The following is a 26,044-nucleotide window of genomic DNA, read 5'->3' as shown; positions in this document are numbered from 1 at the left end:
AAATACTTGGCCAAAACAGCTAAAGATGGATGGTGTTATTTCATTGGGAACATGTGGTTCAAGAAGCCAAAAATGTGCCTTACTAAATGAATAACTTGCAGAATCTATAATGTCCGCCTACAGGAACCATGACCAGTTATTAATACACACATACATCAAGGGACTAGATTAAACTATTCACATTTTAACCAAATCTTAATATGCATAGTAAAAGAAGAGACAAACGTTTGAAGAAACTTTACATTTTTATTAATTAATGCAATTTACAGCCAAGCCAGAGTGAACTATATTAAGTGAAACATATTCACATTATTTCCTATCAGGGTTTTACAGCATATCTTGTGTATGTAATCATAATTGTTAACAACCAAAGTAATAGAAATCAAAACCCAATGACACTTTACGACAACAACTAGAACAAGGAGATTAGCAGTGGATCCGAACAAATAAACCAGCACCAAAAAGACTCCATGATAGGAATGAAAGAAAATTCAGTTTTGGCATGTGGTAAAAGAGAGAAACTCAAGACTGAACATCAAAATGACAGGCGAGGGAGGTTTGAGTTCACAGGACTGTGCAGGGCTGCCTTTGCAAAGAGAGAATTTGGTCACTTCTCTCCTCAATGGCTTACATTTAAAGAAACAAAAAAATCCTTGAAGGGTTAAAACAGAAATTGTAGTGTCCTGGAAATTGTGTTTACTGTGAAAAGTCAAGACATGAGGAAATGTAGGGCTTTTGAAAAACGTTAATTGATTATAATTTGAGGATGAGTCATAAAAAATGATGTAATAACGGATCAAATAAAATTAATCAGGTGACTGCATCTCCAGGACACTTACATTCATTGGAGGTAGATATATGGCAATGACGCATGCATGACATGGTTTCTTAAGGTGTCTATGTATGGGAATCAAGCTTTTTCGCAAGTTGTGGATTCTAGTGCATAATTATGTACTTTTAAGGCCAAATATACAAGGAGGATGTACCCCATTTGAAGTTCTAAGGCTATCTTAAGACAAAAGGTGTGCGAGAGAAAGATCAGGATGACAAACAGTTGCAGTTACAGCCCTTTCACGGCAATACCGGGGTCAACGGTCACGTTGAACAGTATGGAGTCGCCATTGTTTTGTTGATGGAAAATGACATGAATTCCTCAGTGACTGAACCCAATTTTTTGGGGGGTTCTATGGACACTCACAGCATCCTAACAAGCAAAACATGGAAAGTATGTGGCTACAATTTAGAATTATTCTGATGATCAAATTTATTGTTAAAATTGCATACATGACAATCACACAACCATTTCTTTTGGCCTCAGGTTCAGAAAAGACCATTACATTTTTATGACAGTGAACAGGTTTTGCATGGCATATGCACAGCCTTGTGACATTCAAACCTCCCAGAGAGGGGATATTTACATTTTATTGGACAATATGAAGACAAAATAAAAATGAGAAAAGTCAATGCAGCATTTATCAGGCTTATGAGGTACTTCATGAATATATATATATATATATATCTTTACCTTTTTAGAAAAGCTCTTCAGTCATATTATTCCTTATAACTCCTATTGATAGCATAAAATACCTTGTGTTTTATTAATTTTTCTGTCTGCCCAGCCTCAAGCGGGCTTTTTTTTAAATTATTTTTTTAACTGCTTTGAAAGTGCAAAACACAAATACTGATCGTTCTATGCAGTGTCTTCACTCAAGGTCGCATGATAATGTAGAAATTATTTTATGTGGTGCTGTTAATCAAATATGGGTGAGCAACTCAAATAGGATAGATGGAAAATAAATCTCTAAAAAGGCACAACACCATAATTGGAATTGAATTTCCATACCTTTTTTGTACCTTTCCATTGGGCTATCAGATTATCTTAAGTGACTGAAATATACCAGTAGGCTACATCAGTATATCATGTCACAATGTACAACATTGAGGAAAGTATAGTTCAAATGTATTCAATTCGTAAAATGTAGCATGCACAAATAAATGTATTATCCTTATCAAAAACATTACAAATGTGGATAATTAATAGTTTGATAGTGATTTTCCTTTTTCTGGGTGTAAGAACAGATTAAAATTGGTAAAAGCCTTGCCGGTTTTATTGTGGTACTGGATAAAATCACTTAAAGATGCAGTTTGTGTCAGACCCTTAGTTAGCTTTAACTGTGGACCATTTATGTTTGCTAGTGTAGGTTTGCTAAGCTACAAGTATATTCCAATGATCAGACATCCTCGTCATCTCTTAAAGGCTGAATGAAAGATGCCATCTAGTCGGAGGCCTGCTGTAGTCGACTCTAGACCACAAGCCAGGGTTCATGTAGCTGACTAGGTGACGCGCCATACACCTTGACTAGGCTCCTAATACACCTAGTCAAGCAAATCACAACCCTAGCTTGGACTTCAGTAGTTATTGCTCTGCATATGTCATCCCACTGACAAGCCTCTCTCTCTCCATCTGCAGCCCACTATTTCTATTTAATACTACCAAAAACGTTTAGCATGAATAGTGATAATTTGTCCATCTAAATAGCCATTCGATTGGCACATCAATATATCATCCAGTCATGACCACGCGAACGACTCCCAACTCAGTTTCTGCTAGCTAAGCGTTCATTGGTCTTTTTTTTTTATCACTACATAAAAAAAAAGAAAATTATAAAAAGGGAGGACTCGCATGCATATATAAGAACATTGAGACTTGAACTGCAATTACAAAATGTGGTCCTTTGAACTTTATTTTAGTATGTAAAGTTAATCTGTAATTAATTTTTAAAAAGTAAAATAATGTCTATATCATACACAGTATTGGTTTGTGTTGTTTGGTCACTACAATTGATCTTTGTCTTCGTCATAAATTAGGGATATACAACGCTAGCACCCGAGACCGTTCTGAGGTAGTTTGGTAAGTTGGTATATAAAAAGCCAAGTCATTCTGAAGCCCTCAATACTTTCTGAAGGATACAAAACACCCATGTCAGTCCTGCATGTTAAATGCACGTATATGGCATTAGTTTGGTGAAGCTCTATGAAGGTTTTTAAATTAGGATCGCATCACTGTGGGTCATACTTTGCATGACGACGATCCTGGGATAGTGCTTGGAATCAGCTCAACCAAAGAATACTCAAACAATCGTGCTGTCTACTCAAGGGGGAGCGAGGACTGAGATATGGGACGCTCATCATAGCAGGGCATGCTGAAGCCATGACACTGAGACAGCAAACAGTTGCACATGAAGCATCACGTCATGTTAGAGGTTGTAAGTGTCTTAAGAACTAACATTGGCAGACATTCCAAGAAAGGTGTCAAAAATAAATGAAATGTTGGATTAGTTGCCTGAGACAGCATTAGTTTGAAAATTACTATCTAGTGTGTACTGTAGTGGAATATCAGAACCAAGACAAGCATACGCCAAAATCGCACAACACCTCACACAAACAAAGAAAACGTTTTTAAACGGGACCGATCTTTCCACCAGTGTGACACTTTGTGGCCAAAAGGTTTTCATTTTATAGTAGTCTAAATGTTCCCGTGATATATATGAAAGCTAACTAAGAAATCATAATTATTAAATGAAATTAAACGAAAACGTTTGCTTTCTGATGAACAGCGATAAGATGTATGAGACCATAGACAGTTTCTTACTCAGATGTCTATTCAATGTGATGACTGAAGGGGAATGAATTATTTGACAATATGTGCCTATGCTAAGGATCAGGAAAACAAAGACGACTTTCAGGAGCCAATCAGTTTAAGGTTTGTGGACTGAAGCTAATGAGCATGCATTAAAAAAACGTTTAATGTATACAAGCATATATTACAGGTGGATACATAACTTAATATTACAAATACGCTGGCCTTAAGTACATTCATTGTTACATTGGAGTTGAGAAAATAAGTTCTTCTCTACTAAACAGGGATGTTATTTCAACTGTAGACCTTCAAGGGAAGATTGGCAAAGGAGAGCAGCCTTTCTGTATACACGTCCGATTTTATATTTTCTAAAGGTTTTGTTTGCCCACAGTAAAATAGTTCGACCAGAGATATGCACCCGCTATGTCATTTACATGGTTGGCTTTCACTTTCCTCTGTAATACAAGAGCCATTACTGTAGCTGGATAAGAGTAAAGCCAGCCTATCCTACCCTCATACTACTACTACTCTCAGCCCATCTAGACAATGTTCTGCCTAAATCAAAGCTAGACAATCATTTAAGCGAAAACTACTACGTGGTAAAGCTAAGCAATGGAGAAGCTAAACCATCTGAAATACCTTTGAAAATGTCCTGCAAACACACTCCCACGACTCAAATAAGCATGATAAAGATTAAATATTGGATCTATTGTCATTTTATGTATAAGGCGGAGACTATTATTATTATTATTATTATTATTATTATTATTCAACCTGTAGTTATCGATATTTGTTTTCCACAAATACTCAGACTGACGGTACAAATCAGGTGGCAAATGCTCAACTGCTTGACATTGATTTAATCAAAAATATTGATATCAACATTGATTATACAAAGACCATCTGATAGGGCTCGTAGTCTCAGCTTTATATGAAGAGCACCTTTTTCTGCAAGGACTAGAACGTATGGTTACTGTTCAGTTCTAATGATCTATTGACGTGATATGCCTTTTAATACAAGAAAACACACCCATCAACATACTTGTTATTCATTGTGTCTTTTTCTCAGAAAACCACTAGGGGGAGATCCATATGCACCGTGGGCTCAGGCCATTGTAAGACTGGATTTCATGCAATAACTACTAACTGGAGATGGTCTGTGCATGATTGAAATGTCATTTTGCATAATTATTTACTTGGGCTTGCCATTGTTCACCATCTCAATCTAGCCACTCTTGTACTTCCTGGTCCAACACCACACATACACTCATTAACATACCCATTTACTGAGGAGTCCCCTATGGCAATTGTATATCTCGCTTGCGTACATTCCTGATTTGGCTGACAAAGACTGTAAATAGTTATATAGCTAGGTTCTCTCTGATCAAAAAGGTGTGCAGTCAACTCCTACATACGGAAATGCCACATTCGTTGATACCCGTGACTTCTCTATGACTGCTCTAATTCTGGCGACCACAACAACGCAGGTAATACACATCTAACAACCAACTTGCTTGACACATTTCCCCCCCCCACACACACACCACTTTGGCATCAGACTATAGCTACACATTTACACAACCAGTACGTTATACATTCAGAATGTTCCAACTACGACTTCCACCCAGTATCCTAATACATGGTAAGATAAATGTCCGTTTCACCTATTGTTTTGCATAAGCTGTTTCTCATAACATTTAAGCTTTTTCAAATACAAAAGCTCAAAATGAATAGAATAATCCATGAATAGCACCCTCTTCTGGGAAGAGATTTAAATCACAACCCAGTGGCAGTTATTTATCTGACGAAGACGTTAAAGGCATTATTTTCAGTGAATCACCCACTGTATGCTGGCTGGGAGAATCCCTCTCGACAAATAGGCCTAGGTGTAACCATCTGAATGTCTGACTTAGTGCACGTGTGTAATCTGGGACCAGTTGTCAATGCAATGACTTGGTGTGGTCTCACCAGACAAACTAGCCTGGTATTAAACAATGTAAGAATCATATAACCAGCTGATCTGATCTCTCATTCTTTCTCAGACAATACACTACACTCAACTACAGCTCCAAAAGGGGTTTTATTTTAGTGCAAAAAGATCATTGTTATCAAATGTTTAGGATATTTTCAGGAAAAGCACTGCTGTACAGGTCTGGTATAATCCAAGGTGCTGAGTATAAATAGGTCATTTAAAACAGGAATAAGCAGTAACAAGACCACATCTCCCAAGTTTAGGATGAACAAAGGGTGAGGCAGACTTCAGGTAGGGAAAAACGGATGAAAAATGGTAGTATGAAACGTTGAGCATTATCCATATTGAAAAGGAGAATGTTCACATTTCAATGGACAAGCAAACATTCTGTATTGACCAGTGCACCCTACGACACGTCATGCTTGATCATAGTTTCCACGGCAATAACATCAACTCATGTTATCAAGTCTACTTGAATTGTATCAACAAACAAAAAAATCTGCCACCTGTTGGGTTGACTGTAGCAAACATGAATAAAACATAACAATGAGGGGAGCTAAGATGATACATTCCAAAAACGTCAATATTTCATTGAAACGCTGCATTCAATGAACACAATTAAAGCAACATGGGAGATGCCTTTCCATGTACATCTATGGGAGCAGAACAGTACATGTTGCATATTCAAAAGTATTAAGCTAATAGTTTAAAAAGACAGATATCAATGAACAATACTAATCATCAAATTGTGGGTGAGCAGCTACAATTTTTATTAGCCTTGGCTTTACAAACATGTTGCTTACAAAGCAGTCCGTTAGGCAACACCATCTATCTCCAAGGATATGCAATGAAGTTGTGATTAAAACAAGGTGCTAAAAATGAATGCTGTTCCATTGGCGTGTAGAAAAAAAAAGACAAATGCTTGTTATGATCAACAAATCATTTTCCAACAATTTGGTCTTACAGCTCAATGCTAAAGAACCATTGGCTCTCAAACCACTTTTTTTTGGAAACACATTTTTAACAAGCTTTAGGATCACGCACAAGCACTATGAAACTATGATTACAGAACGCAGGTTCACTGACTGTCATACATGACAAACGTTTAAACACGTGACAATGTACGATTCAAACGATGCCTATCAGATATAATATCCTGTGTAATTATGAAGAAATGACCAGCAGTGTGACGTTACCATAACACTTGAACAGGTAACAAGAGGTAGAACACACAGCCATTTCAACACAACTGCACATTATGTATGTCCGAGTTTCCTGCTTGGCTCGACCAATCAATGGAATTCATGTTCACTATCAAAAGTGCATCCAAATGTACACATCGCGAGACCAGCACCGAATAATAACAATAATAGACATGACAGTAAATATCAAGTATTTGATTTCTAAGAATGCCCCACAAACAGTCAGTCGGATTTCGGATGACTTTGAAGGTAATGAGAAATTAATGTCAGTAAGGGAGAGAGAAAAAAAAGAGCGTCTATCTACATACTTATGGCAAGTGAAGAGCATCTTGGGATTTAAGGTGACATTAGTGAAAGGGGAAAAAGTTGAGCACCTGTAATTAAGATGGTCTCTTGTGCTTCAGTTTCTTTAGGACATGAATTTTGTACAAAATGTGTAATCTTGTTTGGCTAAGAAGAGTGATGTGTGTTCTACAAAGTATATACCGATTTTTTTTGTGCTATCAAATATACAATACAAATGAGGACAATACAATCCCCCATACCATTACAAAGGTCTAGGGAAGAAGCACTAAAAAACCCTATTAAAACGCAGCAAGCAACAACAACAAAAAACTACTACTCTACAAATGACCTAAATTCATATTTGAGAAACATCACTGCTAAAATCTCTTGGTTAAAAACAATGCATAGTTAGAAAAGAGCGAGATAAAAGCCAGCCAATCTAGGCTATATGAAAAAACCAGCTAAAATGTAATTACTAAGGAGGAGAACAGAAAAGGACATTTTAAAAATACTTTTTGTTTGTAGAACTTTTTGTTTGTAGAATTTCAAGGACAGTTTTGGAAGGCATTACAATTTCTGCATGTAAGTTCTGCATAAATAAACTATTTGGCTTAATTTCATTCAACTACATACGGGACAATCGTAAAATGCTTTCCTTCTATTTTCATTTTAACAATCTCTCCTAAAAGCGTATTCAAAATATACCCTATATCCCACGAGGCTATGATACAAAGCCCACAATTAAAAACCATTTGCATAAAAACCAAACCTTTGCTTGACTAGTAGAATACGCATAATTACTCCCTTTTTTACAGAGCAATAACCAAGATAAAATAGCTATCGGTCTATGGAATCCTTTCTCCCCCAATAGAACCCCAGGCCATTCTCCAGTCCAGTCCCTATGCTGAAGTGTCTGACACTTCCATCACAGGCTTCACTCTACTGTACCGATTCATACACCAACGACTGTACTACAAGATGCCAGCATTACAACTGGCCCCCAGCAGGGAGAAAACCATTTCGCTGCCATAAAACCATAAAGAAAAACTACAGATAGGGTTAACATATCCAAATGCCTAAATCGAATGTGTGAGTCATCTATGCGCAAAAAAAAAAAAAAAAAAAAAGGAATCACATGGAAATAAGGGGGATACTAAAACAAGATGACGGATTCCATTTCAAGAGACTTGACCCCTCCCTAATGTAGATGTCTTCACATGTAATGTGGCTCAGAGAACACAACAAAGGTGTCTGTTGGGAACCAGTCCCATTCTATTAGTAAATCTATTCTCTGGCCACACTGGCCATAGATTTACAAAACAACCCAGTCCAAGTAAAAGGCAAGACAGCAAAAATGACTGTCGTTACGATTTCATATTATTAATTTGTATAAGTCTTGATAAAAAATAAGTGTTAACAGTTTCAAAGTCTAATGAAAATCTAATGCAAAAACCACTTGCTTAGCAGTCATCAGATGCAGCATAAAAACGTGTGTTGGTCACCAGTGTTGATGGAGGACAAATACTCTGAGGCTGGTACTGTATCCGAGCCTGTTAAATTCATAGTACATACAAAGGAAAAGACAACACGTTAAGTACTTGTGTCCTGGTTAAAGTATCCGTCTGGTCAGTGCACTTTGCTTTGATTGGCTGATAAATAAAGTTGAAGAGTAACAATGATTATAAACCTTCTATCGGACCCTTCTCGTCTTCGATATCCCCACCTCCCTTCAACCCTGGGGACCCCTTAAAAAAAAACGGTATAGTGTGATCTTGTGTGTAGATTCTAAACAACCCCAAAGTGTGATGATACTGCCCCCTAGTTTGATAGAAGTATTTCCAACTGTCAGTGTAAAAAAAGTAATACCGATTTTTCTTTCCTTTGCTCAAACTCTGTAAACAGGTTATCCCCCCCCAATGTACAAATACCACCACAATCCATTTCTGAGGAATCATTTTACATACTACTGCCTAATAATGACCAGGGTTAGGCCAGGAAGGGGGGGGAAGAAAGCGGTTTTGCATGTGTGTGTTTGAAAACAATTGTGGACATTTTGGAAAAGAAACCCTACCTAATTTGTTTGGTATGACACTTGTATCATTCCCCCTTACTGGCGGGGAGAGACGAGATGGCACAAACCCACTTAACGCCCACACAGTAAAGGGGTTAGGTGGGAGGAGAGAAGGCTTCTTCCCTGTTGGGTCTGTCTCACCCATGCCCGCCCCCGGTGCCCAGGCCTGGTGCTTCAGGCGAAGTACATGGTGCGCAGTGTGTCCTGGTGGATCTGAACTGCCTTGGCCAAGGCCTGCTGGTCGCGCCCGTTGCTCTGTCCCGACGTGTGACTGCCCTCCGCACTGGAATGATCACAAGGGAAAGAGTTAGTGAATTATTCGGTCCGAATTCTTTAAGAATATATCATTCTTCCTTCATCACATTCTGGTAATCACTAACACACCACAGTTTGAATGGTACAGTGATATGATGGAAATAAGAGTTACTTTAATAGGGTATCAGAACAGGGCCATGGTCTACATCAGGCATGGTGACGTCTCCCTTACCTGTCGTGCTCCTTGTCCACCAGGTGGTAGCGGGCACGGAATGCCACCAGGTGTGCGTAGTAGGCTGGTGCTGGGATGGAGACGGAGCGGGTGCAGCGCACGTAGGTGTGGCACAGCTGGTAGGTGAGCACCTGCAGCTCGTCCGAGGTGAAATGGTTGTCGTCCCACAGCACATGGTAGTGGGATGGTCGGCTGGTCCCCTGGGGAAAGGTATTACAATTATTAACTCATGTTTAGTGGGAATGCATGTCATTTAGCTCTACTACAACCAGAGTCTATAAATGTTAAACATCCCAATTATAAAAACGTTTATAGCAGTGAAACTACAACATCTCAGAAGCACATAGTATTAGTAAAGCTGGAGGTGGGTTCCCTTCCAGAATAGTCCCTTCTCCACTAGCTAGCTCTATAGTGTCCTGGGTTGTGCCGGAAATTGTACCAAAGTAGTATACTATATAGGCAATAGGGAGGCATTTGGGATTATACTATATAGGCAATAGGGAGGCATTTGGGATTATACTATATAGGCAATAGGGAGGCATTTGGGATGCAGCCCGGGACGCTGGCTGGCCCCTACCTGAATGCCAGCGTGGCTACACAGGTAGAAGTCAAACTCCGATGGGTGAGTGATTTTGGTGTCCACTGTGGTGCCGGCAGGGATGTTACCACTCTTACCAACCTGAACAAAACACATTAGGAATCACATAAATCATACAATATCACAATGTCGGCATTTAATATACACGTTTGATTTCCAGTAATAATAGTGGTCAGTATGAATTGGAGAGACTACGAACCCTCTCGTTTCTGTCCATGCAGAACAGTCGAGTGTGGTGTCTCTTCTGCACCACCACGAAGGTGATACCGGGCTGGTAGTCTTTCTCCAGTTTGATGCAGGCCTCACGGATTGCAAGTAACTCATGTTGGAGCACCTGGATAAACCCCAAAACGACAGTTATAGTTTAAAAACAATAACTCCCACACGTCACAATATATACATTTATAAAACCGGCAAAAAAAATACAAAATTGATTGGGCAATTCAGAATTGGAACGGTTACCAATAGAAACAGAAGCACATCTGGGATAAACAAAAAGAAAGTTAAAGTAAAAAAAAGAAAACATTTGATTGCAGTAAAAACAAAGACTAGGCATTCAGAATTTAATTGGAACGGTAACCAATAGAAAAACAAATAACAGAAAATCCTTTACTCACGACCAGTACAGTACAATTAAAGATCATGCAATTGAATTGAAATCCTATTTCCTCAAGTCTACCTCAAGTCTAACCTGGTTGAACTGGCCCTCAGATATGCCGTCGCGGTAGTAGATGATCCGGGTGGGCTTGAAGCGGGTGGACTTGTAGAACTGGATGAGCAGCTCTCTGACCATGGTGGCCAGGTCCTGGATGATGTCCTGGCGATGCTGCTGCACCCGCACCGTGGCACAGTAGCGGCTGGGGTGGGCATCCATGCTCCCCACCACCTAGAAAAGAGGAACAGGGATGTGATCAGGACAATATACAAACATACACGTGGGGATTTTGGCTAGGGGGATAGGTCAGCTTAAAGTATATGTGAATGGAGGATGGAGTCATGTAGGGATTCCTGATTCATCAGGAAGAACAACATCCCTGAGGAAGCACAGAGCACACTTAGGATCATTTCTATTTTTTGCTGTTTTGAAAGTCAGGTGGAAGCCGGTTAGTGAGCAAGGCGGAGTGGTAGGCTATTGATTCCCTCAGTTCTCTCCATTTCAGATGATGATGTTGGACATAGTAAAGGATACCTCTGTAGACTACTGCACCCCTACTCCCTAGCAGAAACATGGTCCTGTGGGTATAGTAAAATAAACTACTGTAGACTACTGCACCCCCTACTCCCTAGCAGAAACATGGTCCTGTGGGTATAGTAAAATAAACTACTGTAGACTACTGCACCCCCTACTCCCTAGCAGAAACATGGTCCTGTGGGTATAGTAAAATAAACTACTGTAGACTATTGAGATGCACCCCTACAGTCCCTGGTAGTTGACACAAGGCCCTGTGGAGAGGCTGGTCTGTCTGACTTACTGCAGCTATGGAGGGTTTCTTCCCGTCTCCAGCAGGAGGGTGAGTGACGTCAGCACCCAGGAAGATGACCGGCTGCTGGAACACCAGGGGCCTGGGAAGAACAGACACCCACAAGGTTAACCAGAGCCATCATCACAGAGGAGAAGACGCGTGAACAGAAGAATGGACATATACATGCATGGATGGATGGCTGGCTGGAGGAGATTGACTTGACTTTTCACTTAGAGCTGGTGGATATATAGGTGAATGAGTAGATTGATAGCTTGCGTGGCTTGTTTCAAGATATTATGGAAGAATGTCAGTCTCACAGATGTCATGGGTAAACACATGGTTTATACATTTTAACCGAATGCGGAGTCCAATACTGCTAGACTTTAACAGTAAACCAGCAAGTATTCATAGCCATGTTAATGAGAGAGGTTCTGCACTGACCTGCCCTGTGGGAGGAGGATGTTGTTGACCCCGCCCAGCTTGACATTGATCTTCAGGCAGAGGTTAGAGAGGGTCTGGGGAGTGGTCTTCTGAACATTCTTCACCTGGACACACTGGGTGGCCATCCCCAGCACCGTGTCACCAACACGCTTCACCTCAGCTACACCACAGAGAGGCAGGGATGAGGGAGACAAGCTATGTCAGCACAACAGGAGCGATATACAGCTAGCTTTGTGTGTGCTGCAATGAATTCGGAATTAGTGTGATGAATGCACTAATTGTAAGTCACTCTGGATAAGAGTGTCTGCTAAACGACTAAAATGTAAAAATGTGTGTGATTGTAAGGTAGAACGTTTACATATGAAATTTGATTTCATACGGTTGAAAATATAATCCACTAAATAATCAAAAACCGCATATAGAGCACAGCACTAACTGAACCAATAGGATTTATAAACAGTGACAGTCATTCACTTAGGAACATACACTACCGTTCAAAAGTTTGGAGTCACTTAGAAATTCTTGTTTTCGAAAGAAAAGCAATTTTATTGTCCATTAAAATAACATAAAATTGATCAGAAATACAGTGTAGACATTGTTAATGTTGTAAATGGCTATTGTAGCTGGAAACGGCTGATTTTTAATGGAATATTTAAATTGTTTACATTTTAGTCATTTAGCAGACGCGCTTATCCTGAGCAACTTACAGTTTTTTAGTGAGTGCATACATTTTCATACTGCCTCCCCGTGGGAATCGAACCCACAACCCTGGCGTTGCAAATGCCATGCTCTACCAACTGAGCTACACGGGACTACATAGGTATACAGAGGCCCATTATCAGCAACCATCAGTTCTGTGTTCCAATGGCATGTTGTGTTTGCTAATACAAGTTTATCATTTTAAAAAGGCTAATTGATCATTACAAAACCCCTTTGCAATTATGTTAGCACAGCTGAAAACTGTTGTGCTGATTAAAGAAGCAATAAAACTGTCCTTCTTGAGACTAGTTGAGTATCTGGAGCATCAGCAATTGTGGGTTCGATTACAGGCTCAAAATGGCCAGAAACAAATAACTTTCTTCTGAAACTCATCAGTCTATTCTTGTTCTGAGAAATGAAGGCTATTTATTCCATGCGAGAAATTGACAAGAAACGGAAGATCTCATACAACGCTGTGTACTACTCCCTTCACAGAACAGCGCAAACTGGCTCTAACCAGAATAGAAAGAGGAGTGGGAGGCCCCGGTGCACAACTGAGCAAGAGGACAAATACATTAGTGTCTAGTTTGAGAAAGACGCCTCACAGGTCCTCAACTGGCAGCTTCATTAAATAGTACCCGCAAATAACCAGTCTCAACGTCAACAGTGAAGAGGCGACTCCGGGATGCTGACCTTCTAGGCAGAGTTGCAGAGAAAAAGCCATCTCTCAGATTTAATCTTTTCTTTTTATTGGCCAGTCTGAGATATGGCTTTTTCTTTGCAACTCTGCCTAGAAGGTCAGCATCCCGGAGTCACCTCTTCACTGTTGACGTTGAGACTGGTGTTCTGTGAAGGGCGTAGTACACAGCGTTGTATGAGATCTTCAGTTTCTTGGCAATTTCTTGCAAGAAATAGCCTTCATTTCTCAGAACAAGAATAGACTGAACAACAGATGCATATCTGTATTCCTAGTCATGTGAAATCCATAGATTAGGGCCTAATCAATTTACTTCAATTGACTGATTTCCTCATATGAACTGTAACTTAAATTGTTGCATGTTTCGTTTATATTTTTGTTCAGTATAGCTTCCAGTTTCCTCACCATAGACAGGCGTCTTCCCAGGCAGGATGACCACCACCAGCTGCAAGCCCTGGTAGGTGTACTTGAGGTGTTTGAACATGGGCTCCACGCTGTCCGCACCCTGGGCGTACTTACAGAAACAGGGTTGGCCCTGGATGGGCATCCCCGCGTCGCGAGAGATCTTACGCAGCTGGTCTGTGAACGCCCTGAGAGAAAAACAGGTTAAAAAGGTACAAAAACACAATACAAGTGTCTTAAAACTCTTTATTGGATTCCAAAAAGATGGTGTCGATGGAAATCATAAGAGGGCCAACACAGAAGAAAAAGTATTTTTCAATACTTTCACATCTGAAACTATAACTTCCATTTAAAAAAACGGAATGTTTAATAGACCCCCCCCGATGGTCATGAGGCTACTTCTAAGGGCTCCTTGCAGCTGTAGTTCTTACTTGAGGAGGAGTTCAGTGCACTGTCTCTGTGGGGCAAAGCAGGCGATGGCCCACACCTTGATCTCAATGCCAGTGTGGAACTGCTTGTTCCTCATGTCCCACACTCCCTGGATGGGAGTTGCTATTGCTTTATTCTGCTTGAGTAAAAGGGAGAAGAGATAAGGGTCAGAGACAAATAGTTGTCTGGGAATGGGATATTTTTTAAATATTTTTCTATGTCTACATGGTTCCAGCAAGAATTATGCAATAAAACAAAACATGACAATGATACCTTAACCCGGGTGTACACTACATACTTTCAAAATCCTAACATCGCTGAGCCTCACATTGAATGACTGGCTTTCCTGTAGGTTCTGTTTGTGTTGCCAACATAGTGGTATGCACACTAAACGTTGTGGCACAGACTGAGGTCACACACTACAAGACTCTTCACTTGGTCGTGAGGATTGTTGATACCACGCTGTCTCCCCAATGTGATTAGATTTAACATAGCTACAACGTGCTGTGGCTCAAAGCAGCCTCAAACGTTGTCAGACATTCACGCTTGCCATACAGAGCTGAAATGTCTAGTCAACATTTTGAATTGAATAACATTGCTTGTGCACTTCAGACCTGTAACTATTTGACACTTTGGCTTTGGTTAAAGGCAAGTACAGACGCATACTAGTAGTAGTCATGGCTCCTGTGCGAGAGTCTACGCATTCTGGGTGAGGCGAAACAACGTTATCATCTCACTGGCTTCTTCTCTGGCCAGCTCTCATTGGCTATTGCTGATAACCGTTAGAGGATAGATGGGGCCTGGAGGACTCTGCCGTTCACCCCAATCAACCCAGCTTAAATGGCAGAAACCTACCCGCCCTCCGTAGAGGATAGATGGGGCCTGGAGGACTCGACCGTTCACCTCGGTCATCTCATCCCTCACCATCACCCCAAACTCACGAACGTAAGGATCATTGTTAAAGTTGGCACTTCTCATCTGAAAAGAGAGCAAAGGTTCAGTGGAAATAATTCGGAGGGTTTATATATACACACTCTAGGACGTTGGAAAGACTGACTGAACGAAAACATTCACATATGGTCAGGCCATCAATAGTTCAATAACAGTAGTTCAGAGTTGTTGTTGTTGTACATCCAAATATATCATTTTAAAGTTCATAAAAGCAGCTTTCAAGACACTGTGCTTGAGTTTACACTCCCAAGTCAGTTAAGTCTCTTTACCAGTTTGCTGATCTCTTCCTGACGGTCGGGTGCCGATCGGGCTGTGGCACGGATCATAGTGGACGTCTGATTGTCGGTCAGCTTCTTGATGCACCGCTGGCCAGCCACTATGTTACAGACCTAGACACATGCATTACAACACAGCTTTATTACCACCCTCAGGGACACATCACGAAGGCATCATCCGGAGAATAGTCTCTCATATGGAGATTCTTAATTGGTTTTGCTAAATCCTCAGTCCTCTCTTCCTTTTGAAAAAGGTCAAAGGTAATAGAGGAGAGGAAATGTGGAAACAAATGCGCTTGTATGAAATAAGACTCCTCCACTCGCGCGTCATCAGGCAAATTGCGTTTATGGGGTGGAATCCCAAAATAAATGTGTAAAGTGATTAAAAACTAAACGTAGCTAGTTGCGCAATGCATTTTCAAGATAAAAGGATGAGTATCGTATAGTTTTAAAAATGTGTGCATGCTTTTCTCCTTCGAGAAAACAGCGGATTCAAAGGGGGTGTGGCGGACGCAAGGATGTCCCGTGTAGCTCAGTTGGTAGAGCATGGCGCTTGCAACGCCAGGGTTGTGGGTTCGATTCTCACGGGGGACCAGTACAAAAATGTATGCACTCACTACTGTAAAGAGCGTCTGCTAAATTACTAAAACATACTCTTGTGCATCCTCTGACGATGTAATGGTGAACTGGAGTTTCTGTAATACCGCCCGGGTCCTCATTATTTGTAACCATTTGAACCCAGTAGTAAACCATCTGAGAGGTTGTGAGGGGAAACTGCAGACTGACCTCGAGGGGGAGGTAGGTGTGTTTCTGCTCCTGTCCGACCTGTAGACAGGGGAGGTGGGGGTAGCGCAGTATGAGTTTGTATTTGTCTTTGAAGTACTGCGCTACCGTGCATTCTATGGTCTGGCCATTCTCCTGCTGCAGTGGAAACCTGAGGTCAAACAGATGAGCGAGCAAAATAAAGAAAGAAAGTTACAATGGATTTCCAAAGAAATCCAAGATCCCATGTGGGGATTTCTGTTTTACCTGATTGGGATCTGCTCCTAATCTGTGCATGAAATGATGTGTTAAGCATATGTTAATATAGGTTAGTTTCTATTACATCCCTATGTAAACCAGTCGTGTTTATATCACAGAAAACTAAAGGAATTGAGGCTGTTGTGAATATTTTAGGGTGTTACTTCTTACGTCTGGTGGCTGGCTGGTCTTCTGGTCACGTTACACACTCTGTACTTCCTTTTCATCTGACCACAGTGAGTGATCTCAACCTTCAGACCTGAGAATCACAACGGCAAGACAGTGGTCAGATTCACACTCTGTAGACAATCACGTTTTCCTATTTCATCACATTCTACTCTGATGTCAAATTAAGATTTTAAGTCAATACACAAAAATATATACACGTATCATAGCAACATTTATATTTGTTATAGTACAGAATTGTTGGATATAAGTATTTTCAAGTATTTCCACTCAGACAGACAAAACAACCAACCCAACGCAACTATTGATTACCTGGTAATGAATGATTACCTTTGATTTCCTTGGTAAACTTTACTCTCTGGGAGTCGGTTAAGGGCTTCTGTTGTTCTTCAATGCTTTTGAAATCCAAAACCTCACACATGAACTCAATCACAGGCTGAGCCTTGTAGAACGCGGTGGCCGACACTGGAACAACAAAACACAAGCACAGATTCACAGACCTATCCTCCGGCTTCCAGATACATACTGTAACTTACGATTATGGTAGGTTGCATTCGTTTGAGCATAGTGGGTTGGGTTTACACTTTCTGGACCAATGGCATTACCACAAAAGTACAAGCCCCACCCAATCAGCACTTTAGTGAGAGCTTAATCAATGCCACCTATTTACTGACTGAAACCTACCATGGAATGACATTCCCAGTACTATCCTCCTTCCATTCATACACCCTACACAGAGACATACTGTAGTCTGACACATTGATTGTGTCACAAATGGCACATTCCCTACTATATAGGGAATAGGGTGCCATTTGGGACGCAGTAATTTGCGGCGTGAAACATACCGTCAATGTTTAGCATCATCTTCCACAGGGAAGGCCTGACCGATTGGTGGAACCCAAACCAGACCTCTCTGCCCCCACCCAGGGGGTTAGAGCAGCCCTCTGAAGGGGTGAAGAAAGAACGTCCGACGGGGGTGTACCTGTTGGAAGAGGGTAGGAGGAAAATGTGATTCATACCCTTCTCTCAACAGAAATTGGCTTACAATAGACAATTTGCATAACCCACAGGGACAAACGTACTAGAAGTGAATGGGGATTGTAAGGCTTTGGTGTGTACAAAGAAAACAGCGATTTGTGACCATGTTTGAGGGAAAGATTTAAGAAGTGTCTTGGGAAATGGGTGGACCCATTTACTGGTTCGATTGAGCCCATTTGCACGAGAACGATTGTTTGACAACTATGAATGTGCTGTAACTCTAAATAGCACCATTAAATACCAACACTACATAGCGAAAATATACTGATCGTTTTAAAGGGGACAAGACTGACCTCATAGAGGGCAAATGTCTCATGACTACATCCAGGGCCTGGATGGTCTCAAAGGGGATGTTTGGCAGCCGGCCAGACAGGGCTTCTTGAAGAGCTTGCAGGCTGACGCAGGACACCCACTTTATGGCCACTTTGAAGTTCCGGTCCTTCCCCTCGCCTGGGATGGTCACCTCCAGCTCCACCTGTTTGTGGACACAGGTGTTTTGGCCTGTTTACAAAATCGGCATGACTACCTTGAAGCATCAAAAAGCTTGATTAAAGGGTTTTTCATTTCAACAGGCAAGTTTGTTGAATATACAGTTCAGCGAAAAAGTATTTGCCCCCTTTCTGATTCTCTATTTTTGCATATTTTTGATACTGAACGTTATCAGATCTTCAACCAAAACCTAATATTAGATAAAGGGAAACTGAGTTAACAAACAACAACAATTACATACTTATTTCATTTAATTCATAAACAAAGTAATGCAACACCCAACAGGTCCTGAGGCAGCAAAGCATCCCACTACCACCACGCTTGACCGTTGGTATGAGGTACATACTATGGAATGCAGTGTTTGGTTTTCGACAGGCATAAATGGGACCCATGTCGTCCAACAGGTTTACTCAAAATTTGCCAAATGCACCTGGATGATCATCAAGACTCTTGGAAGTATGTTCTATGGACAGATGAGTCAAAAGTATAGCTTTTTAATAGATGGAACCATGAATTCTGCTCTGTATCAGAAGATTCTACAGGAGAATGTCAGGCCATCCACAGCTGGGTCATACAGCAAGACAATCATCCAAAACACACAATCAAGTCCACATGAAAATGGTTAAAAAGCAACAAATTTGATGTTTTGGAATGGTCTTGTCAAAGTCCAGACCTAATACCAATTGAGATGTTGTGGCAGGGCTTGAAACGAGCAGTTCATGCTTGAAAACCCACAAATGTCGCTGAGTTAAAGCAGTTCTGCATGCAAGAGTGGGCCAAAATTCCTCCACAGCGATGTGAGAGACAGATCAACAACTACAGGAAGCATTTGGTTGCAGTTATTGTAGCTAAAAGGTGGCACAACCAGTTAGAGTTTAAGGGGGCAATTACTTTTTCAACACAGGGGCATTGGGTGTTGCATAACTTTGTTTATGAAATAAGTACGTAATTGTTGTGTTATTTGTTCACACAGGTTCCCTTTATCTAATATTAGGTTTTGGTTGAAGATCTGATAACGTTCAGTATCAAAAATATGCTAAAGCAGAGAAAATCAGAAAGGGGGCAAATACTTTTTCACAGCACTGTATACCCCAAGACATGTGTGATAAGTAGTCTATACACAAGATGAAAACCAATATCATGGCTGTAATTTACACTCAGTGGCCAGTTTATTTAGGTAGACCACCCAGTTTACGAAAATGGTTAGCTTCTACAGACAGTGAATCGCGTGGCCGTGGCTTGCTACATGCATCAAGGTTTTCAGTTACTGTTCGATTGAACGTTAGAATGAGAAAAAACGAGTGACCTAAGCGACTGAGCGTAGTATGATCGTTGGTACCAGGCACGCCGGTTCCAGTATCTCAGAAGCTGGTCGGCCTCCAGGGCTTTTCACGCACGACAGTGTCTGGGGTTTACCGAGAATGGTGTGACAAAAAAATAATAATCCAGTCAGCGGCAGTCCTGTGGGCGCAAACAGCTAGCTGATGAGAGGTCGAAGAAGAAAGGCAAGAATCGTGCAAGCTAACAGGCCGGCCACAAACAGACAAATAACGGCGCCGTACAACAGTGGTGTGCAGAGCGGCATCTCGGAGCGCACAACTCGTCGGTCCTTGTCACGGATGGGCTATTGCAGCAGACGGCCACACCGGGTTCCACTCCTCTCAGCTAAAAACAAGAAGAGGCTTCAGTTGGCACGCGATCACCAACACTGAATAATTGAGGAGTGGAAAACATTGCATGATCCGATGAATCTCGGTTCCTGTTGCGTCAAGCTGATGGCAGAGTCAGGATTTGGCGTAAGCAGCATGAGTCCCTGGCCCCATCCTGCCTGGTGTCAATGGTACAGGCTGGTTGTGGTGGTGTAATGGTGTTGGGAATGTTTTCCTGGCACACGTTAGGTCCCTTGATACCATTTGAGCAACGTTTCCATGCCCTGAAGAATTCAGGCTGTTCTGGAGGCAAAGGGGGGTCCGACCCAGTCCTAGATTGGTGTACCTAATAAAATGACCACCAAGTGTATACACTATCACATTGCATGCAATCACAGCTGTCCAATAACATAGGGGCCTTCACATAACAGACACCTCTGGTCAGACGGGGAGACTTACCTTTTCCCTCCCTATGGGTAAGGGCATGGCTGTGTAAAGATTCTTCCTCCCATCATACACTGGCTTTCGATCACCAAAGATCTGCGTTTTAAAGTGCTGTACCATGTGCTCCACAATTTCACTGAGAAGAACACAAATGGAGCGTGTTAGACATTATCAACAGTACAAAATGTAATTAATTAGATAATGGCCTACTAGTTATTTGGCTCAGGGTAAGCCCATACACCAAATAAAACAGTTCCATACCGGTTGACCCTTCTGGGGCATTTCTCTGGCTTGATGTCGATGTCATAGTGGTAGACCTCCAGTTTGGGGATCTCCATCTCAAAGAAGTTTGCCTGCAGTTTGATTGTCCTGCCCATGGTGCCAAAGTCTGGCCGTGACGGGGGTTTGAACACATACTCTGGCACTGGGGGAGACGGGGGATCTGGATCAGAGGGGTCAGGGGTAGGAAGCAAACAAAGAAACAAGTTAATAACTGTACATACAGAACAGATTATTTAGCCTGGTCCCAGAACTTTGATAAGTTTTACCAACTCATATGTTCATGAGTTGGAAAGACAACACAAACAGACCTGGGACCAGGCTATAATGGGGTAACTCACAAGATTACTCTTTCACACTTGAAAGTGGAATATTATTTTCTAGAATGTGAATAGTTGTATGGATGCTCAATACATTTTGCTGCCATGCTTGAACTATTTGGTTGGTGAGCCCTGTCCGAGTTTGACTGTGTTCATTCAGCGAACGGGCGTCTTCAGTCTGGGTCCTTGAGGTCACGGAGGGACCTGTCTGAACATACTCCCTTTGACGTCTTATCTCTGTTCTCCAGCTCTTTGAATCCACATAACTCCCTTTTGACTTTAACAATGCACACTAGCTAGCTAGCTATACAGTACAAAGCTGTCATGTCCAATGTCACTCTGAAGAGGACAAGTGGAATGTCCTTGTGAGTCTTAACGCATGATTAAGACATTGTTAATGTGGCAGGGAAAACTACCAGGAAAGTTTAACAGAAAAATGCAGTCTTCCCTTGAGCTGACTTTTTTCCCCCGGTGGTCATTTGTTCTCTCAGCTAGCTAAGCCTCTATGAAGAGTGTGAACTTTAACAAATTATAGGACTTCTCTCTATTTAAAATCAGAATGTCTGAGAATAACTGCTGTAATATTCAGTAGAATAAAATATTTCAGGGGTCTGATATTCAGGACATATTGAGAGATGCAAACCAGTCTCTTTGGAAAAGACATGCCTAGCGCTTCTGTGCAGTCTGCTGTTCTTTCTTGCTGGTAAACACTTTTTCATCCAAGTGACTCCTACAATTACACTTGCCGTATTTGCATGCCATAATCAAGACATTTAAATTACAGCAGTCCGGGGGACAGGAGAAAACAAACATGTCTACTACAGGGTATAGTAGGCTGGCGGTACAAACATAGTGCTAGACTTAGCCCAAGACTGGTGTGAAAGAAGCTTACCAGAGCCAATTGACCCAGAGGAGTGAGGTGGTTCAAGCATCTCAGCAGCTAGAGAAGAAGAAAATTGGTGGTCAATTGACGTGTTTCACAATGAAGGCTGAATGGATCACAAAATGTTTTGTAATATTCTTAGATATTACTCCTTCTGTTGAAAATGCCCAAAGGAAACCTTGTCACGTCATTCTTCATGTCCATTTGTATTCCCCATAGTTTATTCCTGTATAGCTAGCTAGCTATTTCCAAATGCCTTCCCCTCTTATCAGCCTTAGAACAGGGTCATGTAGCTACACCTGCTGGGGCGATGTTTCTGCTCCCTTATCAACAAGCACACACCAGCAAATCAGCAACCGGGCAGTCTGACCACTCCTAAACCACTCATCTTTCTGAAACTTGGCATTATCATTCTCGATAGGTGGAGGGTAGGAAATAATCAACAGAAAAATAGTTAGTCAACAAGAATATCAGTGGTGCAACCTTATTTTCTAGCTAATCTTAATTTCACCCAAATTTGCTGCACCTTGAAAAACCTAGGAGGGATGAACAATTCTATGCTACTACTAGTATAATCTATTAGCTAGCTAACTTTAGTAAGTTAGGTTAACTACTAGTCACAATGCATGATTTTCCAAACCTAAATACCAGGCCATGTTATCACCTGCACAAACTAAAACAGCACGTTAGGAGAGGATTATATTTTATTTGTTTGGCCTTAATTTTACGGCAATTTGCTCACAAACAATCGGTGCACATTATCAATGTCAACTCACTAACGTTAATTTAGCAAAGGATGCATTACTAAATTATCGACGCTTGCTTAATTCATAGCAAATTGACTGGTCCCCATAATGGTAACTAGTTAGCCAAGAGCATAGAGAATAACTTTTTCAAACAGCCTCTGAAAAATATAACTAGGGTTAACATAGCAAGTTACAAAACAAACAATGGCTAAAAAAGTAGCTAAATAGTGTTAGTTAACTAGCATACAAACCAAGTCATTAAGCTAGCTAAATTGTGTTAGCTAGTCAGCATGCAAACCAGCTAGATAGCTAACATTTGAAAAGGCTAACAAGCCGCAGTTGGCTAAGGGAAGGTGACTAACTGGCTAGCTAACAATTTGTTCATCTGAGCTGGCTAACGTTAGCTAGCAAGATGGCTACCTAATAGCCAACTATTTGATGATCGAATTCTTTCTTCTATAACTTGTTGTTCAAGTCCAATCCTAAAGTAAGATTCATTTGGACAAATTAGCAAACATTTGCTTTAAACAAGTTAATCGACTTCCAGCTATCGTTAGCCAGGTCAACAGGCATAGTTAACAGCTACAGTAACAACAGGCCGGGAACGGTGGCAAGGCTTGCTAACATTATCTAGGTAGCTAGCTAGTTGGAAACGAAATGTTATTCTGAAATTGAGGTTGGCGAACAATTTGTTACAGAATGAAAACAAAAAATCATGCAAATGATTGAAGATGCCCCAACGAAATAAAAATCAGCCCATTTTTAGTTAGCCGTCTTGCTAACTAGCAATGCACAACTTACCTCCAGCAGCTCCACTGGAATACATTTTGTAGTTTTTCAGCTTGCACCGTGGTCGTATGGCTACTCCACTTTTCTCCGGTCAAACGTCGCCAAAATACATACGTGAATGGGTACTACATAAAACAATGTGGAAGGCTCCGTTAGGAAGTGGAAGGATTTAGCCAAGGAGTAAATTACAACACCATGAGCGCTTTATCATCCTCGGCATGGCCCCATCCCCCTAAATACAAACGGGAGCTATGCCGAGAGGAGCCAGTGAAGAATCTGTGTGATGTCACACGCACAGCCCGCTATTATCCCCACGCGCTCTTTCCTTGGCCGTCTTTATCTTACAACTTGGCGAAATCCAGGGGAAGACGAATCAACCAAAATGAATTACATGTATTTAATTCAGGCCATGTTAACACTGTGCAACAACAACTTTGCTGTAAAGTTACCAACCAAATGTACATTTATGTTTACTCAATTTGGCCACTGGCAAATGTCATTCACAGGAAGAAGAAACAGCTGTCATTTCCGGGGTATGTTGTATTTGGGGGGGGGGGGAGGAGAATCACGGATAAACCAATCTCGTGCATTATACAAAAGACCTGCAAACTACCTTGAAGATCCACAGTCACCGAATGGCTGCCATTGAGTTAAGTAACATTAAATATTGATATTGGATGGATGATTTTGTATTGATGTAGCTAGTAGGCTGTACTGTACACGCAGATAGGCAGGGCAGGTAGGATACAGGAAAAACAGTAGGTACAGTCGGTAGATACAGTAGGTACAGTAGTTACAGTAGGTAGGTACAGTAGATACAGTAGGGGAAGTAGGTAGATACAGTAGGTACAGTAGGGGAAGTAGGTAGGTACAGTAGGTAGGTACAGTAGGTAGGTACAGTAGGTACAGTAGGGGAAGTAGGTAGGTACAGTAGGTAGGTACAGTAGGTAGGTACAGTAGGGGTGTTAGCTAGATACAGTAGGTAGATACAGTAGGTAGATACAGTAGGGGAAGCAGCTAGATACAGTACGGGAAAGTAGCTAGATACAGTAGGTAGGTACAGTAGGGGTAGTAGGTAGATACAGTAGGTAGATACAGTACGGGAAAGTAGGTAGATACAGTAGGGGTAGTAGGTAGATACAGTAGGTAGATACAGTACGGGAAAGTAGGTAGATACAGTAGGGGTAGTAGGTAGATACAGTAGGTAGATACAGTAAATACAGTAGGTAGATACAGTAGAGGTAGTAGGTACAGTATTTGTATTTGTATTTATTATGGTTCCCCATTAGCTGCTGCCAAGGCAGCAGCTACTCTCCCTGGGGTCCAGCAAAATTAAGGCAGTTATACATTTAAAAAAAACATTACAATACATTCATAACAGATTTCACAGCACACTAAGTGTGTACCCTCAGGCCCCTACTCCACTACCACATATCTACCACACAAAATCCATGTGTGCGTGTGTGTATAGAGCGTATGTTATCATGTGTGTGTATGCATGTGTCTGTGCCTATGTTTGTGTTGCTTCACAGTCCCCGCTGTTCCATAAGGTGTATTTGTATCTGTTTTTTAAAATCTGATTCTCCTGCTTGCATCAGTTACATGATGTGGAATAGAGTTCCATGTAGTCATGGCTCTATGTAGGACTGTGCGCCTCCAATAGTCTGTTCTGGACTTGGGAGCTATGAAGAGACCTCTGGTGGCATGTCTTGTGGGGTATGCATGGGTGTCTGAGCTGTGTGCCAGTCGTTGAAACAGACAGCTCGGTGCTTTCAACATGTCAACACCTCTCACAAACACAAGCAGTGATGAAGTCAATCTCTCCTCCACTTTGAGCCAGGAGAGATTGACATGTATATTATTATTATTTTATATAAAAAAAAATTGGGGGGGGGGGGGGATCAGCTTTAATATTCCAGATAGATTGTAACTTCCATCAATGTAATTGTCTGCATCACTTCCAATCCCCCATATGTTTTTTTTTCCTTTTAAAATGATAAACTTGGATTAGCAAACACAACGTGCCATCCAGGACCTCTATACCAGGCGGTGTCAGAGGAAGGCCCTCAAAATTGTCAAAGACTCCAACCACCCTAGTCATAGACTGTTCTCTCTGCTACCGCACGGCAAGCGGTACCGGAGCGCCAAGTCTAGGTCCAAAAGGCTTCTCAACAGCTTCTACCCCCAAGCCATAAGACTCCTGAACAGCTAATCATGGCTTCCCAGACTATTTGCACTGCCCCCCCACCCCCACCCCATCTTTTTACGCTGCTGCTACTCTGTTAATTATTAATGCATATTCACTTTAACTCTACCCACATCTACATATTACCTCAACTAGCCGGTGCCCCCGCACATTGACTCTGTACCGGTACCCCCCTGTATATAGCCTCCCTACTGTTATTTTATTTTACTTCTGCTTTTTTTTTCTCAACACTTTTTTGTTGTTGTTGTTTTATTTTACTTTTTTATTAAAAAATAAATGCATTGTTGGTTAAGGGCTGTAAGTAAGCATTTCACGGTAATGTTTACACCTGTTGTATTCGGCACATGTGGCAAATACAATTTGGTTTGATTTGATTGGAACAC

The 26,044-nt window shown here is 41.3% G+C and overlaps 1 protein-coding gene across 3 annotated transcripts; it reads right to left on the bottom strand.

The window, feature by feature from the left end:
• Positions 1-232: 232 nt before the first annotated feature.
• Positions 233-23,925, bottom strand: LOC311124870 (protein argonaute-2). Of its 3 annotated transcripts, none has more exons than XM_084158343.1 (20): positions 23,468-23,925; positions 21,930-21,977; positions 20,700-20,880; positions 20,454-20,574; positions 18,150-18,331; positions 17,664-17,800; positions 17,131-17,283; positions 16,804-16,891; positions 16,399-16,546; positions 15,607-15,726; positions 15,242-15,364; positions 14,389-14,522; positions 13,961-14,145; positions 12,160-12,319; positions 11,728-11,818; positions 10,947-11,141; positions 10,455-10,589; positions 10,235-10,336; positions 9,658-9,857; positions 233-9,453 (listed from the first exon to the last, which is right to left on the bottom strand). In XM_084158343.1, the coding sequence occupies exons 1-20, from the start codon at positions 23,490-23,492 to the stop codon at positions 9,345-9,347; spliced, it is 2,637 nt and encodes an 878-aa protein (XP_084014469.1). In that variant the 5' UTR covers positions 23,493-23,925; the 3' UTR covers positions 233-9,344. The 3 variants fall into 3 exon arrangements, with proteins under 3 accessions (XP_084014469.1, XP_084014470.1, XP_084014471.1); XM_084158344.1 differs by having other exon boundaries at positions 14,389-14,525; positions 17,149-17,283; XM_084158345.1 differs by having other exon boundaries at positions 17,149-17,283.
• Positions 23,926-26,044: the final 2,119 nt, after the last annotated feature.

This window comes from Coregonus lavaretus (assembly GCF_964263955.1).
Source record: "Coregonus lavaretus genome assembly, chromosome: 3".
NCBI lineage: Eukaryota > Metazoa > Chordata > Actinopteri > Salmoniformes > Salmonidae > Coregonus > Coregonus lavaretus.
This window is presented reverse-complemented; position numbering and strand designations above follow the sequence as displayed.

Excerpts from the sequence above, each read along its gene's own strand:
- LOC311124870 (XM_084158343.1), bottom strand. The coding sequence starts at position 23,492 with ATGTATTCCAGTGGAGCTGCTGGAG. Across the intron at positions 21,978-23,467 it reads TTCCAGTGGAGCTGCTGGAG|CTGCTGAGATGCTTGAACCA; the intron begins GTAAGTTGTGCA and ends CTTCTTCTCTAG. Across the intron at positions 11,819-12,159 it reads ATCCTCCTCCCACAGGGCAG|GCCCCTGGTGTTCCAGCAGC; the intron begins GTCAGTGCAGAA and ends TGTTCTTCCCAG.